The following is a 16,252-nucleotide window of genomic DNA, read 5'->3' on the forward strand; positions in this document are numbered from 1 at the left end:
TGGCTTCCCTCGTGCTAACTTAAGATCTAGCTGTTACACTATATATGTATACATATATATAAATAATCTTCTTAATCAAGCATTTTACTGATTATTTGGGGGTTACAAGTTAAAGAGAATAAGCAATTATTAAATCTATTTATAATTTTCAGCTCCCCATTGTCTAGAAGAGTTTCCAATGCTTTTACAATCCTAGATCTTAAATTTTTAAAGATTTTTCCTACTAAGTAAAGTTTGTTTTTTCCCGTTTCTTATTCACTAAAAACTTACGCAAATGCAAGCAGAACCTTGGGAAACATCTGGCGGTTAGAGGTTTCCAGCCAAATATAAAGAAGAAACATCATTTTATCAGCTTTGCAGTGAATGAGTAACCAAACTCTTTTATGTCTTTAGAAATATTGGAAATAAATTCTATTACTATCTTCATGGTCTCCTAGTTGGAAATCATTGCTTTCTAACAAACTAGCTGGGTAACTTTGGGCAAAATATTTATATAGATATAACAACAACAAGAACAATGACAATAATAATAACACAATCCCTGCTTATATCCTGCAGGCAAATGAGCTATGAGATGTGAAAAGCTCAAAGCAGTATAAAAGCATAGTATATTCTCTTTTAGCACTGGGCTACAGGGAACCATTAGGAAACATAGACTTCTACCCAAATGGAGGATGGGATCAGCCTGGTTGTCCCAACACAATATTTGCAGGTAAGTTCAGGTACTTTAGATTTTCTAAAATAGTGCTTTAAAAATCTGATATTATTCTATACAGAATAGTTTTTAGTAGAAAACATTTCCCGAGAAAAGAGGTGGTATAAATATAAATTATAAATTAAAAATTATTACTCAAATGTACTACTTTTAAAAACCGTAACCATCTGATTAAAAGCTATCATGAATTATTTCTCTCTCTTGAATAAGTGCGTCTTTGACCTAGAAATTCCACATCCGGAAATCTCTCCTAGAGAAATAATGGAAAATGTAGACAGAAATTGGAGTGCAAAGATATTCAACACAGTGTATTTATGACTTAAATTTTTAGAAATAAGCTAAATATCCAACTCAGGAAAATTATTAAGTGACTATGATATACCCACAGAAAGAAATATAATTGTTAAAATTCTTATTTTCAGATTAGTGAAAGTGCTTACGATATGATAAGTGAAAAAGACACAAATTTATACAGTATGATCCCAATTTTCTTTAAGCGTGTATTTATTTGTAAGTGTGTAAGTAGAGAAAAAAATCTAAACATAAATGCTCCAAATAATTATTAATGGTGATCTCTGGATATTAGACTTCTAGGCAATTTTTGCATCATTATTTCCTATTATTTTGTATTTTCTAAATGAGCATATATTACTTTTATAATGAGAAAAAACTCACAAAATAAAGATGGGTAGTTGGAGGACAACATAAAAGTGGGAGGGGGAGGGGCAGAATTAAAAAAAAAAAACACCCCTAAGTGCTCTGAATTTTTATTTCACCATTGCTAGAGAAAGTTCAACAATCATGGAAATAATTCTAGGAAAAAAAATCTTGTTACAAAATGGCAGCTGCACGTGGCCCTATGGGAATGATGTAGTGTTTGAAAATGATGCAGATGAAATGGCATAAGTAAAGCCAACCATACTGTACCATATATGATGCATGTTCAAATCCCATAGCAGTCAGTGATTATGCACTTTGCTTACAAACGACATTCTCTGTATTTTTTATTTTTTTGGGTTTTATTTTTCCTTTTTCTCCCAAACCCCCCTGGACATAGTTGTTTTTTTTTTTTTCTTGAGGAAGATTAGCCCTGAGCTAACTACTGCCAATCCTCCTCTTTTTGCTGAGGAAGCCTGGCCCTGAGCTAACATCCGTGCCCATCTTCCTCTACTTTATATGTGGGATGCCTACCACAGCATGGCTTGCCAAGCAGTGCCATGTCCGCACCTGGAATCCGAACCAGCGAACCCCAGGCTGCCAAAGTGGAATGTGCGCACTGAACTGCTGTGCCACTGGGCAGGCCCCCATAGTTGTGTATTTTTAGTTGTGTGTCCTTCTAGTTGTGGCATGTGGGATGCCGCCTCAGCATGGCTTGAGGAGCAGTGCCATGTCCGTGCCTAGGATTCGAACTGGTGAAACCTGGGCCATCGAAGCAGAGTACACAAACTTAACCACTCTGCCACGGGGCCGGCCCCATTTATCTGTATTGTTATTGACTTTATTGTTTCTGTCAATGAAAGTTCCAGGAACAGTAAATAAATATTGACTTGTCAGATTTTACTCCAGTCCAGCTTGGCTCCACACCAGCCCCCTGTTTCTCCTCTCTTGCCCAGTTTATTTCTCTTTGTCCTTCAGTGATCTCTTCTATGGGCGTAAGTGGACTGTGGAGGAAGAGGAAACGTTGATCTGACTCCAGCAGCCAGTCTCTCTCCAAACCACTAGCTCACAGTCATAACTCCTCTTTTCTTGGGGTTCACTGTTTCCAATTCAGATCCTTACTTCCTTTGATGACTCTTCTTTGGGACCCCGTTCCCTTTTCTGAATGACTTTACCATCTGGCGCATCAACCTTCTGACCTCCTTTCTCATATGCTTTGCTGCAGTGCTCCGTCATCTCCAGCTCTTCTGACGCCCATCTCCATGCCTCATCAGGCTCCTCTCTCTCCATCACACCACACGGCGCCCACTAAGAGTTAACTTGAGGTTCCCCTCTCACCACTTCTTGCCCATCCATGGCTTCCAGTGCCACCTGCTATTGTTGAGCCCCTCTCACTTCACCCTTCATCCTGGAGCAGAAATGGAGCCCTTGCCATTTGGCTGCTCTCATGAACGTCTTCTGCACCCCCAGGCTCTCAGGTTTCTGCCATGTCAGGCTCCACCTTTGCTTGGGAATATTCTGGAGCAGTCATGGAGCCTCACTGATTGACCACAAGGTCCAGGCAAATTTGCTAACTTCTCCATGGCCCTCAAGAATGCTGGAGAAGCTTCATGTTGATCTCTTCCTGACTCCCTATGACCACTTCTCATGCTTCTGTTCCAAATATCTCCCCACCATAAACCCTCCTCTCTTAGAGGTAAGCTAGATGTGACTTCTGTACCTAGATCAAGGTCCCACCTTTTATCTACCCTCATCTCTGTTCACGAGTTCGATCTTTACATTCATGTTCCCTTCTGACCCCGGGTAGAGGCATCCCCCATCCTTTCTCAAAGCCATCTCCTCTGCTTGCCCTCCTTGGGAATCTCCCTCTACCAGTTACCCCCTGATGCCTTCTTTCTCTGATGTATTTACTGGTTTAAACACTCTTGCCTTCTGCTGAAAATCTCTGGGGAATCTCTGACTACCACTGAGATTTTCTCCTCCTTTTCACTGACTAAAAAGAACATAGGTCGAACCCAGATTCTACCATGTAATAGCTGTGTGACGTTGGTCAAGTCATTTAATCTCTCTGAGTCTCAATGTCCTGCTAGATAAAATGGGGACAACCATGCCTATCTTCTTTCCTCCTGCCACTTGCTGGCATGAAGCCTGATCTATGGGTTTTTATAGGGATTAAATGGAATCAAATATGCTGAAGCTGTTGGCACGGTGCCTGGCACACAAGAGACAGATGATAAATTGTGCGTGTGTACAACACATGCTACTCTGTTATTAAATGCTGCATCTGCTCTGCTCTTTACTCTTTCCCTTTATAACCCAGGAATACAGTATTTTAAGTGTGACCACCAGAGGTCTGTGTACTTGTTCCTTTCTTCCCTGAGAGAGAACTGTGCTATCACTGCATATCCCTGTGACTCCTACTGGGACTACAGGAAGGGCAAGTGTGTCCAGTGCGGCACACCACAAAAGGAGTCCTGTCCCCTTCTGGGTAAGTCCAACAAGCAGTTTCCCTTTTGGATTAATGAAGAGCTAATTTTTGGTAGAATCCCCACACCATTTTAATCTCTAAAACTGGGCCTGAAAGTTGTATGTTTTAAAAAAATTTATTTAGTCGGCTTTTTCTAGCCAATTTTTTTCCATGCAGTATTCTGGGGTCTCCTAAGGATAAACACTGTTAGAAAAGCAATCTGTATAGGATTTCACCCAGAAAGTAGTGCAGTCTCCCTGGACACTCTATTCTAGCATGAAAAAGAAGGTTCTAGAAGAGTTTCCAAGCCTACCCAGGCCACAGTCACCTTACGTGGCCTGCTCTGATGGGAACAGGAACACCCTCTCTGTGCACACAACCATTCTGCTCGGGGAGGGCCAGAATGAGCCCAGAGACTCTCCTGTCAAATGGGCCTTGCATGGTGGTCCCTTCCAACAAGTCATGTCTGTAAATGCCCTCACACCACACTCTGGCTCTTGTGTGCACGTCCCAGGGTGGGGTGGGGTAATAGATACTGTGGAGGCTGCTTGGATGTTTGCTAAGGTTAATAGAAATATTCTAGGTGGTGAGGACTTTGAAACCGGATGGTCAGGAGAATTTTCTAATTGTTCCCAAGGGAAAAACCCAAGTTCACATCAGGGTGTGCCATAGACAAGGGGTTCTCAATCTTGCTTTGCATTAGAATCATCCAGGGAGCTTTTAAAAAATCCCGATGCCTGGGTCCCACTCCAGATCAATTAAGTTGGAATGTGGTGGCCATCCTCTCGGGGTGGGAACAGAGGAGAGAGAGAGGCCCCACTGATGGCTCTCAACCTCGCTCCTGCAGGCACAGACATGAAGGAGGACATTCCCTTTCTTGTTGACATAGTCACCTGGCAAGTCCAGGTTCTGTGCAATTTGGGGGCCCAACTGTAGTCCTTTAAGAAAGCATATCATTTTGCAAGAGTGACACTATTCTAGGTATAAACCTGAATCCGTTTTAATCTATAAAGTGAATGTATTATGGAAAAATATCAGGGCTATTTTTAGTCTACCCAGTATGTAGCACTCCCTACCCCCCAACTCTTGCTACTGAGAACCAGGGCTGGGTGATGGAACATCAGCAGAAGGGGAGAAAAGCCACTATGGAGTCCTTAACCAAGCCCCAGCTCTTAGGCATCGGGTAGCGAGCAAGGCATGGTGGGTGCTGGGGAGGCACTGGCCTGGTGGCCCTGTGGGTCCTCCGCATGGGGGTGGGTACTGAAGAGATGGGCTTGGTGGTGGTGGAATCAAACTCACTGTTCTGACTACTTCCCCAGTTGCTTTTACATTTATATAATACACGTTAATGTGACATTTTTCCAACTTGTTTTACAGGCTATTATGCTGATAATTGGAAAGACTATTTAAGGGCGCAAGATCCTCCTATGACTAAAGCGTTCTTTGACACAGCCAAGGAGAAGCCGTTCTGCAGTAAGTGGTGAACGCGGTTGTTTGCTTTTGCCCAACCCTTCTACTTGTGGAATGGCTGAGTCTCAGCTTCCTGGCTACTTCTTGGCAAATGAAAGCCATGGCGTGGCATGGACTTTGGAGTGGGAAGGACCTAGGTCAAATCCTGACTCTGCCACTTGATAGCTGTGTGACCTTGCTTAAGACAATTAACTTCTCTGAGTCTCAGTGTCTGCTAGGTAAAATGGGGATGATAATGCCTATCTTCTGGGTTATAAGGATTAAAAATCTCAACAAATTATAGTTGTTAGCTTTACTGGATGGCCATTCTAATCACTAAGATCTTCCAGAAAATTGCTTGATCCCCAAGAGACATGAGATTGGGGCTAGGAAAAATCAGGTGTCAGTCACATCTACAAGTCAGTTCCAGCTCCAAAGCAACCTTGATGACCTTCTGAAGACATTGAGAGGTTGGGTCTACCAGATGGGGGCTAAATGTGGCAGCAGACGATGAGATGCCCTAGGAAGCAAGTAGGAATTTTCCTGGGCAGATATATGTCTTGCAATCCTGTTCCCCTTTTCACTCTTCTTGAGAGCAACACTTACAAAACAGGTTGCAGTGCTGACTTTCCCTCCTTCTTTGGAGCCATGTGTGGCAGCCCAGGGTTTGGTGTCTGCCCAAGTCCAAATGGGACAAACCCCTGAGCAATAACGGGCCGTGAAATGGCAACTCCAGGGCTGACTTTATTCCTTTGTGGGACCATTATCTCCCTGAGCCTCTTTTCCCTTCTCTGCAAGTCTGACCAAGAGACGGTAAATATGACTATCATGGTGGGATCCCCATCTTCCCAAAGCATCCTTGACCTTGGAGAGCAAAGAGTAGGGAGGAAGAATAGTTCTCTGAACACATCACGAACTCTCATTTATTCAGTAGCAATTTATTGGGTGCCTACAAGGTATTACTGCTGGGATTACAAAAAGGAGTAACCATCCTTTCCCAGTTATTGTTGTAGTATATTTTAGCTTAATTGTTTTTTAACTCCACAAGATTACTCAGGCAATATTTGTATAGATGTACCCATACATTTATCACTTTTTTGATTATCATTTTTTCTTGCATTTTGTAAATACAGTATAGTGTGCTGACTAATGACGGGAGAATACCAGAGGATGATAAGAATTCCAAGAGGGAGACGTGACTTAGTCTGAGGGTCAGTGAAGGCCTCCTGGAGGAAGTGACATTAAGCCGAAACCTGAAGGATGACTTGGCAAAGGGGGCAAAGTAAGAGTGTCCAAGTGGGAGGAAGGCCCAGAAGCAAGGGAGAGGTCGGCAGTGCAGGTGGTGCAGGTGGTGTGGATGACTGGGGAAGAGATGAAGTGGGCTGGGGAGGCTGGCGAACACGGCCCAGATTGCAGAAGACCTTGTCAGTTGTGGAGGGTCTCTACCCGGCCACCTGGCTGGTTTACTCTAACATGAGCCAGGATTGAAGTGAACCAGCCATCCTCAGCAGCAGGTCATGTAACCTCAGTCAATAAGGTTGGGAACACTGATCCAATGATAAGGCCTAAACACGGCGCCTGGATACTATTAAATTCTGCCGTCACTCAATCCATCTTTAACAAAGAGAATAGAAAGGGAAATTACAAAATTCTGCCCTGGATCCTTGTTGCAAAACTAGAGAGGAAGAGGAAAAGAGACTCAGTTATTAGGGAGGTTGGGTTTTTAGGAACTGACCGTTCAGGGGAGCAATTGAGAGTGTCTCTCTAATACCATGTTCTCTCCCTGTTTTGCAGTATATCATTACTTTCTGGATATTATAACTTGGAACAAGAACATAAGAAGAGGGTCCATAACAATCAAATTGAAAGACAAAGCTGGAAACACCACAGAGTCCAAAATTGATCAGTAAGTTGGGCTGGGATATTTTGCAGCTTACTATTTCCCCTTTTGCTCAGAGAAATTAAATCCCAAATGTGCCCACTTTCTTATTTATAGGTCTGTACTTTTCTTTGTTCTACAAAACATATAAGGAGACAGATTGCTTAGTAGCTTTTGATCTTCCAGGCTCTTCACAAATCAAATTGGTGCAGATTTCCTTTCCTTCCTCTCTTCCTCCCTTCCTCGATTTCTTCTTTTCTCCCTGCCTCCTTTCTCCCTCCCACTCTCCCTTCCTCCCTCCCTTTGCTTAAACATTTAATTACAAAAGTCATTCTTGGGGGCCGCCCCGCGGCTGAGTGGTTAAGTTCACGTGCTCTGCTTTGAAGGCCCAGGGTTTCGCTGGCTCTGATCCTGGGCACTGACAGGGCACCACTCATCCAGCCATGCTGAGGTGGCGTCCCACATGCCACAACTAGAAGGACCCACAGCTAAAAAACTATTCAACTACGTACCAGGGGGCTTTGGGAAGAAAAAAGGAAAAATAAAATCTTTAAAAAAAAAAAGAAGTCCTTCTTGCTTGCCTTAAAGGATTTAAACAACAAAGAAGTATGTAACATCATAATGCAAATCCTTGCCCCATCCCTGCCCCCTCCCAACAACCTCACGCCCAAAGGCACCCCCCACATGCTTCTCTTCTTTCATGATCTCTAATATACATACATATAAACATATGTGTATGTTTCTGAAGCTCAGAAAGTGTAATTTGTGATAGAAAATTGGAAATACCCTAAAAATCCAACAATGGGAAAATGGTTAATGAAATATTCCCATATAATAAAATGTTATTTATCCATTGAAATAATTTATGAAACAAATGAAATGCTTATAACGTGCTAAGTGAAAAAACACAGGATATAGGATCATATAAAGTACAATATTAGCTCAACAATGTAAAAAAAAATGAAAAAGAAACATGCCAAATTATGTTTGATTGCCCCTTGCGTGGTAGGAATGGGTGCTTTTTTTGGCTTCCCTTTACTTTTCAATTTTCTATGATGTTGTATATATATTGTTTTAAAATAGTTAAAATTTTTTTCATCTATTACTTTAATAATCAGGAAAAAGGGGAAACAAAACCCAAAACTCTTTACTTTAAGCAAGTAGAATGTTATCTGAAACTGCCAGTCACCTCGTGAGTTCACCATGTAGATAAATACAGAAGGTGTGGGCGAATGGTTTGGAGATGAGTTTTTTTTTAATTCATCCTTGTGTCATAATAATAACAGCCTTTGTTTATCGAACTAAGCACATCACACACATTGGCTAAAGCAATTCTCACTAAAACCTGGCAGATGGTATTACCAGTACAATTTTACATATCAGGAGACTGAAGCTCAGAGAGGTCAAGTGATTTAGCCAATATCACACTGCCTTCAGCACCAATGTCCCCAAACCCACAGTGGGGCAGCATTTTCAGGAAGGACGTGGCTAGGGAGCAAGCGCTTCTTGAGGAAGCAGCTGCAGGTAGTTTTATAGGCTGTGACGTTCAGTGAGGAAGCTGGGCAGAGACCTCATCTGGAGATTTGGAGAAATAGCAGGGGAGACTGTGTGGTTGAAATAGCAGGGGAAATTCTACCAAACTTTCAGAGAGGATTTAATACCTATCCTTTTCAAGCTATTCCAAAAAATTAGGGAAGATGGAACACTTCCTAACACATTCTATGAGGCCAACATCACGCTGATACCAAAACCTGACAAGGACACCACGAAAAAAGAGAACTACAGGCCAATATCACTGATGAACATAGATGCAAAAATTCTAAACAAAATTTTGGCAACCAGAATTCAGCAATTCATCAAAAGAATCATACATCAGGATCAGGTGGGATTCATACCAGGGACACAGGGATGGTTCAACATCCACAAATCAATCAACGTGATACACCACATCAACAAACTGAGCAATAAAAACCACATGATCATCTCAATAGATGCAGAGAAAGCATTTGACAAGATCCAACAGCCATTTATGATAAAAACTCTGAACAAAACGGGCATAGAAGGAAACTACCTCAACATAATAAAGGCCATATACGACAAACCCATAGCCAACATCATACTCAATGGGCAAAAACTGAACCCCATCCCCCTGAAAACAGGGATGAGACAAGGATGCCCTCTATCACCACTCTTATTTAACATAGTACTGGAGGTCCTGGCCAGAGCAATCAGGCAAGAAAAAGGAATAAAAGGAATCCAAATAGGGAGGGAAGAAGTGAAACTCTCGCTGTTTGCAGACGACATGATCTTATATATAGAAAACCCCAAAGAATCCATTGGAAAACTGTTAGAAGTAATCAACAACTACAGCAAAGTTGCAGGGTATAAAATCAATTTGCATAAATCAGTAGCATTTCTATACTCCAGTAATGAACCAACAGAAAAAGAACTCAAGAATACAATACCATTCACAATCGCAACAAAAAGAATAAAATACCTTGGGGTAAATTTAACTAAGGAAGTGAAGGACCTATATAATGAAAATTACAAGGCCTTTCTGAGAGAATTGGATGACGACATAAGGAGATGGAAAGACATTCCATGTACATGGATTGGAAGAATAAACATAGTTAAAATGTCCATTCTACCTAAAGCAATCTACAGATTCAGCGCCATCCCAATCAGAATCCCAATGACATTCTTTACAGAATTAGAACAAAGAATCCTAAAATTCATATGGGGCAACAAAAGACCCCGAATTTCTAAAGCAATCCTGAGAAAAAAGAACAAAACGGGAGGCATCACAATCCCTGACTTCAAAACATACTACAAAGCTACAGTAATCAAAACAGCATGGTACTGGTACAAAAACAGGTGCACAGATCAATGGAACAGAATTGAAAGCCCAGAAATAAAACCACACATCTATGGACAGCTTATCTTTGACAAAGGAGCTGAGGGCATACAATGGAGAAAAGAAAGTCTTTTCAACAAATGGTGCTGGGAAAACTGGAAAGCCACATGTAAAAGAATGAAAATTGACCATTCTTTTTCACCATTCACCAAAATAAACTCAAAATGGATTAAAGACCTAAAGGTGAGACCTGAAACCATAAGGCTTCTGGAAGAAAACGTAGGCAGTACACTCTTTGACATCAGTATTAAAAGGATCTTGTCGGACACCATGCCTTCTCAGAGAAGGGAAACAATAGAAAGAATAAACAAATGGGACTTCATCAGATTAAAGAGCTTCTTCAAGGCAAATGAAAACAGGATTGAAACAAAAAAACAACCCACTAACTGGGAAAAAATATTTGCAAGTCATATATCTGACAAAGGCTTAATATCCTTAATATATAAAGAACTCTCGCAACTCAACCACAAAACATCAAACAACCCAATCAAAAAATGGGCTGGAGACATGAACAGACATTTCTCCAAAGAAGATATACTGATGGCCAATAGGCACATGAAAAGATGCTCATCATCGCTGATCATCAGGGAAATGCAAATCAAAACTACACTAAGATATCACCTTACACCCGTTAGAATGACAAAAATATCTAAAACTAATAGCAACAAATGTTGGAGAGGTTACGGAGAAAAAGGAACCCTCATACACTGCTGGTGGGAATGCAAACTGGTGCAGCCACTATGGAAAACAGTATGGAGATTCCTCAAAAAACTAAAAATAGAACTACCATACGATCCAGCCATCCCACTACTGGGTATTTATCCAAAGAGCCTGAAGTCAGCAATTCCAAAAGTCCTGTGCACCCCAATGTTTATTGCAGCACTGTTTACAATAGCCAAGACGTGGAAGCAACCTAAGTGCCCATCAACAGACGAATGGATAAAGAAGATGTGGTACATATATACAATGGAATACTACTCAGCTGCAAAACAGAACAAAATCATTCCATTTGCAATAACATGGATGGACCTTGAGAGAATTATGTTAAGTGAAATAAGCCAGCGAGAGAAAGATAATCTGTGTATGACTCCACTCATATGAGGAATTTAAAACTATGGACCAAGAACAGTTTTGTGGATACCAGGGGAAAGGTGGGGTGGGGGGTGGGCACAAAAGGTGAAGTGGTGCACCTACAACATGACTGACAAACATTAATGTACAATTGAAATTTCACAAGATTGTAACCTATCAATAACTCAATAAAAAAAATAAAAAAAAAAAAAGAAAGAAATAGCAGGGGAGACTGTGTGGTTGTATAATGAGGAGTGCTCACCTAGCAAAGTTTGGGTATTCATGCCAATAATTGGTTACATATTTGCTGTACCTGTGTTTTAGAAGTTTTAATGTGATGTGGTGAATTTATCCCAACTAGGAATACCTAAATTTAAAGGTTTGCTTCTTGATTAAGATAGAGATTTTATTATCTTTTAGTCATGTTTGTGAAAAAGTCATCACCAATCAGAGAACATATGGGAAAAAAGGAAATAGTTGTTCTATTACATGGTGAGATTATGGCTACTTTTCTCTTTTTTGCAAGGTAAACTTTAACATTATAGTATTGAGTATTTTTACAGTTTAAGAAAAGGGAAATAATATTAGAGTATGAACCCTGAGTTTATCCAGTCTTTCCAGACCATGGGTACAAATGGAGTCACATTCAAGGATGTTATCTACCTGGTGACTCTCCCTGTGTCCATGTGTTAGATATGTTTCTTCATCTTTTTTTTAACCTTCTTAAAAAAATTGAGATATAATTCACATATCATAAAATTCACCCTTTTAAAGTTTACAGTTCAGTGGCTTTTAGTAAATTTACAAAATGTGCAACCATCACTACCTTCTAATTACGGAACATTTTCATCATCTCAAAAGAAACCCTCCATACCTATTAGTAATACCCCATTCCTCGCTCCTCCCCAGCTGCTGTCAGCCACTAATCTGCTTTCTATCTCTATAGATTTACCTATTCTGGGCATGTCATAGAAACAGAATCATACAATATGTGGCCTTTTGTGTCTGGCTTTTTTTTTTGCTTAACAGAATGTTTTCAAGATTCATCCATGTAGTAGCATGTGTCAGTACTTCATTCCTTTCTATGGCTGAATTATATTCCATCGTATGTATAAACGACACTTTATTTCAGTTCACTGGCCTCTGGGTTATGGGCCCAGCACGCTTCCACTGCACCACTCTGCTCACACATACCACATTTTATTTATCTATTCACCAGTTGGACATTTGGATTGTTTCCACCTTTTTGGCTATTATGAATAATACTGCTATGAACACATGCGTACAAACTTTTGTGGCTATATGTTTTCACTTCTCTTGGGGATGCACCTAGGAGTGGAATTGCTGGGTCCGAAAGTAACTGTGTGTTTAACCTGATGAACTGTCTGCCAAATGGTTTTCCAGAGAGGCTGAGCCACCTTGCAGTCCAACCAGCAATGTATGAGAGCTCTAATTTCTCCACTTCTTTGCCAACTCTATTGTTGTTTGTCTTTTCCAAAAAATTTTTCTTTTTAACTGTGATAAAAAGTATATAACATAAAATTTACCACCTTAATAATTTCTTTTTTGATTTTTGAGGAAGATTGGCCCTGAGCTAACATCTGTGCCCATCCTCCTCTATTTTATATGTGGGATGCCTGCCACAGCATAGCTTGATAAGCGGTGTGTGGGTCTGCGCCTGGGATCTGAACCAGCAAACCCTGGGCCACTGAAGTGGAACACGCAAACTCAACGACCGTGCCACTGGCCCAGCCCCCACCTTAATCATTTTTAAGCGTCCAGTTCAGTGCTGTTAAGTATATTCACATTGTTGTGAAACAGTTCTCCAGAACTTTTTCATCTTGAAAAGTTGAGGTTCTTTACCCATTACATAACAACTTCTATTTTCTCCTCCCCCTAGCCCCTAGCAACCGCCGTTCGACTGTTTCTATGAATTTGACTGCTTTAGATGCCTCATAGAGGTGGAATCATACAGTATTTGTCTTTTTGTGATTGGCTTATGTGACCTAGCATAGGTTCTCAAGATTCATCCATGTTATAGCATGTGACAGGATTTCCTTCCTTTTGAAGGCTGAATAATACTCCATTGCATATATATATCACATCTTGTTTATCCATTCATCCATGTCTGTCTTTTTTATTACAGCCATTCTACTGGGCATTGTGTAATATCTCAGCATGGTTTTGATTTGCGATTCCGTAGTGATTAACAATGCTGAGTATCTTTCATGTGCTTATTGGCAGTTTGTATATCTTCTTTTGAGAAATGTCTATTCAGATCCCTTATACGATTTTTCCTTTTAGATAGACTATTTTTTGGAGCATTTTAGGGTTCACAGCAAAATTGAGTGGTAAGCATAGAGATTTCACATACACTCCCTGCTCCTACATATGCACAGCCTCTGCCACTATCAAAATCTGGTACCAGAGTGGTACATATGTTACAGTTGAAGAACCTACACTGACACATCATTATCACCCGAAGTCCATAGTTTATGCATTAAGGTTAACTATTGGTGTTCTACATTCTATGGCTTTTGACAAATGCGTGATGACATATATCTACCGTTATAGGATCATGGAAGAGTTACACTGCCCTAAGATCCTCTGTGCCCTGCCTATTCATCCCTTCCTCCCTCCAACCCCTGCCAACCACTGTCTTTTTACTGTCTCCATAGTTTTGCCTTTTCCAGAATGTCATATAGTTGGAATCATACAATAGGAAACCTTTCAAGATTGGCTTCTTTCACTTAGTAGTAAATATTTGAGGCTCCTCCACGTCTTTTCATGGCTTGATAGCTCATTTTCTTTCAGCACTGAATAATATTCCATTTTCTAGATGTACCATAGTTTATCCATTCATCTACCGAAGGACATCTTGGTTGTTTCCAAGTCTTGACAACTTTGAATAAAGCTGATCTAAACACCTGGGTGCAGGGTTTTGTGTGCCTTACCCATTTTTAAATTAGGTTACTTATCTTTTTACTGTTGAGTTGCAAGAGTTCTTTATATATTCTGGATGCAAGTCCTTATAGTTATATGTCTCACATTTAGGCCTTTGATCCATTTTGAGTTAATTTTTGCATATGGTATGAGGTAGGAGGTCCTATTTTATTCCTCTGAAGGTGGATATCCAGTTGTCACAGCACCATTTATTGAAAAGACTATTGTTCCTCCATGAATTATCTTGACACCCTTGTCTAAATCAATTGACCACAAACCTAAGGGTTTGTTTCTGGACTCTCAATTCTATCCCATTGATCTACATATCTATCCTTATGCAAGTACCACATTGTCTTGTAGCTTACTGCAGCATTACTGTAGCTTTACAACAAATTTTCAAATCAGGATGTGTGAACCCTCCATCTTTGGTCTTTTTGAAGTTGTTTGGCTATTCTGGGTCTCTTGAATTTCCATATGGATTTTCAGGATCAGTTTGTCAATTTCTGTAGAAAAAAAGGGCAACTAAGATTTTGATAGGGATTGTGCTGAATCTGTAGATCAATTTGGAAAGTACTGCTGTATCAATAATGGGCAGTCTTCCAATCTGTGACCATGGTATGTCTTTCATTTATTTAGGTCTTACTTAACTTCTTTCAGTGATATTTTGTAGTTTTCAGTGCACAAGCCTTGCACTTCCTATGTTAAATTTATTCCAAAGTATTTTAATCTTTTTGTTGTTATTATAAATGGAATTGTCTCAATTTCATTTTTGGATTATTCATTGATAGTGTATAGGAAAACAATTGACTTTTCGTATATTGATCTTGTATCCTGCAGGCTTGCTAAACTCATTAGAAGATTCCATAGGATTTTCTGTTTACAAGATCAGGTCATCTGCAGATAGAGAGAGTTTTACTTATTCCTTTCCAATCTGGATGTCCTTTCTTTCTTTTTCTCGCATAATTGACCTGGCTAGAACCTCTTTCTAAGCTGAATAGAAGTGGCAAAAGCAGACATCTTTGTCTTGCTCCTGATCTTAGAGGGAAAGCATTCAGTCTTTCAATATTAAGTATATATTAACTTTTTTTGTAAATGCTCTTTATCACGTTGCGGAAGTCCCTTTCAATTTCTAGTTTGTTGAGTGCTTGTATATTGAAAGGGTATTGAATTTTGTCAAATGCTTTTTCTGCATGTTTTGAGATGATCATTTGGTTTTTGTCCTTAATTCTATTGATATGGTTTATTATAGTAATTGGTTTCTGCATGTTAAACTCACTTTGCATTCTGGGATATCTCCCAGTTTGTCATTGTGGCAGTTGTATATGTTGTATAATCCTTTTTGTATTTTCTTGGATTTTGTTGAAGTATTTTGTTGAAGTTTTAGAATCTATATTCATAAGAGATATTGATCTTTAGTATTTTTTTGTGTGATGTCTGGTTTTGATATCATGATAATATTGGCGTCATAGAATGAGTTGGGAAGTGTTTCCTTCTCTTCTATTTTTTGGGAGAGTTTGTGAAGGATTGGTGTTAATACTTCTTTAAATGTTTGGTGGAATTCACCCATGAAGCCACCTGGGCCTGGGCTTTTCTTTGCAGGAAATTTTTTAAATCACTAATTCAATCCCTTTTCTTATTATAGGCCTGTTCAGATTTTCTATTTCTTCTTGATCATTTTCAACAGTTTGTGTCTTTCTAAGAATTTGTCCACTTCATATAGGTTATCTAATTAGTTGATGTGCAACCGTTCATAGTATTTTATCGTCCTTTTTACTACTCTAAGTTGAGTAGTGATGTTCCTTTTTTCATTCCTGATTTTAGTAATTTGAGTCTTCTCTCTTTTTTTCTTAGCCAACCTAGCCAAAATCCTGTTGATTTTGTTGATATTTTCAAAGAATAAACTTTTGGTTTTCTTGATTTTTTCTATTCTTTAAATCTCTATTTCATTTATTTCTGCTCTAATCTTTATTACTTCCTTTCTTCTGCTTGCTTTAGGTTTAGCTTGCTTTTCTCTTTCTTGCTCTTAAGGTAGATGTTTAGGTTATTGATTTGAGATCTTTCTTCCTCTTTTAATATAGGCGTTTACAGCTATAGATTTTCCTCTAAGTACTGCATTATCTGTAACTCCTAAGTGTTTATTTTCATTGATCTCAAAGT

The 16,252-nt window shown here is 39.7% G+C and overlaps 1 protein-coding gene across 1 annotated transcript in view; it reads left to right on the forward strand.

The window, feature by feature from the left end:
• The window catches only part of LIPH (lipase H), a 50,656-nt gene that overhangs the window by 24,568 nt on the left and 9,836 nt on the right, over positions 1–16,252 (forward strand). Inside the window, exons 5-8 of the mRNA XM_046658111.1 lie at positions 623–712; positions 3,693–3,860; positions 5,217–5,312; positions 7,083–7,194. Coding sequence (XP_046514067.1) covers positions 623–712; positions 3,693–3,860; positions 5,217–5,312; positions 7,083–7,194 — 466 coding nt within the window. The remainder of the gene's footprint in view (positions 1–622; positions 713–3,692; positions 3,861–5,216; positions 5,313–7,082; positions 7,195–16,252) is intronic.

The sequence above is a fragment of the Equus quagga genome, chromosome 4 (genome assembly GCF_021613505.1).
Source record: "Equus quagga isolate Etosha38 chromosome 4, UCLA_HA_Equagga_1.0, whole genome shotgun sequence".
Classification (NCBI taxonomy): domain Eukaryota; kingdom Metazoa; phylum Chordata; class Mammalia; order Perissodactyla; family Equidae; genus Equus; species Equus quagga.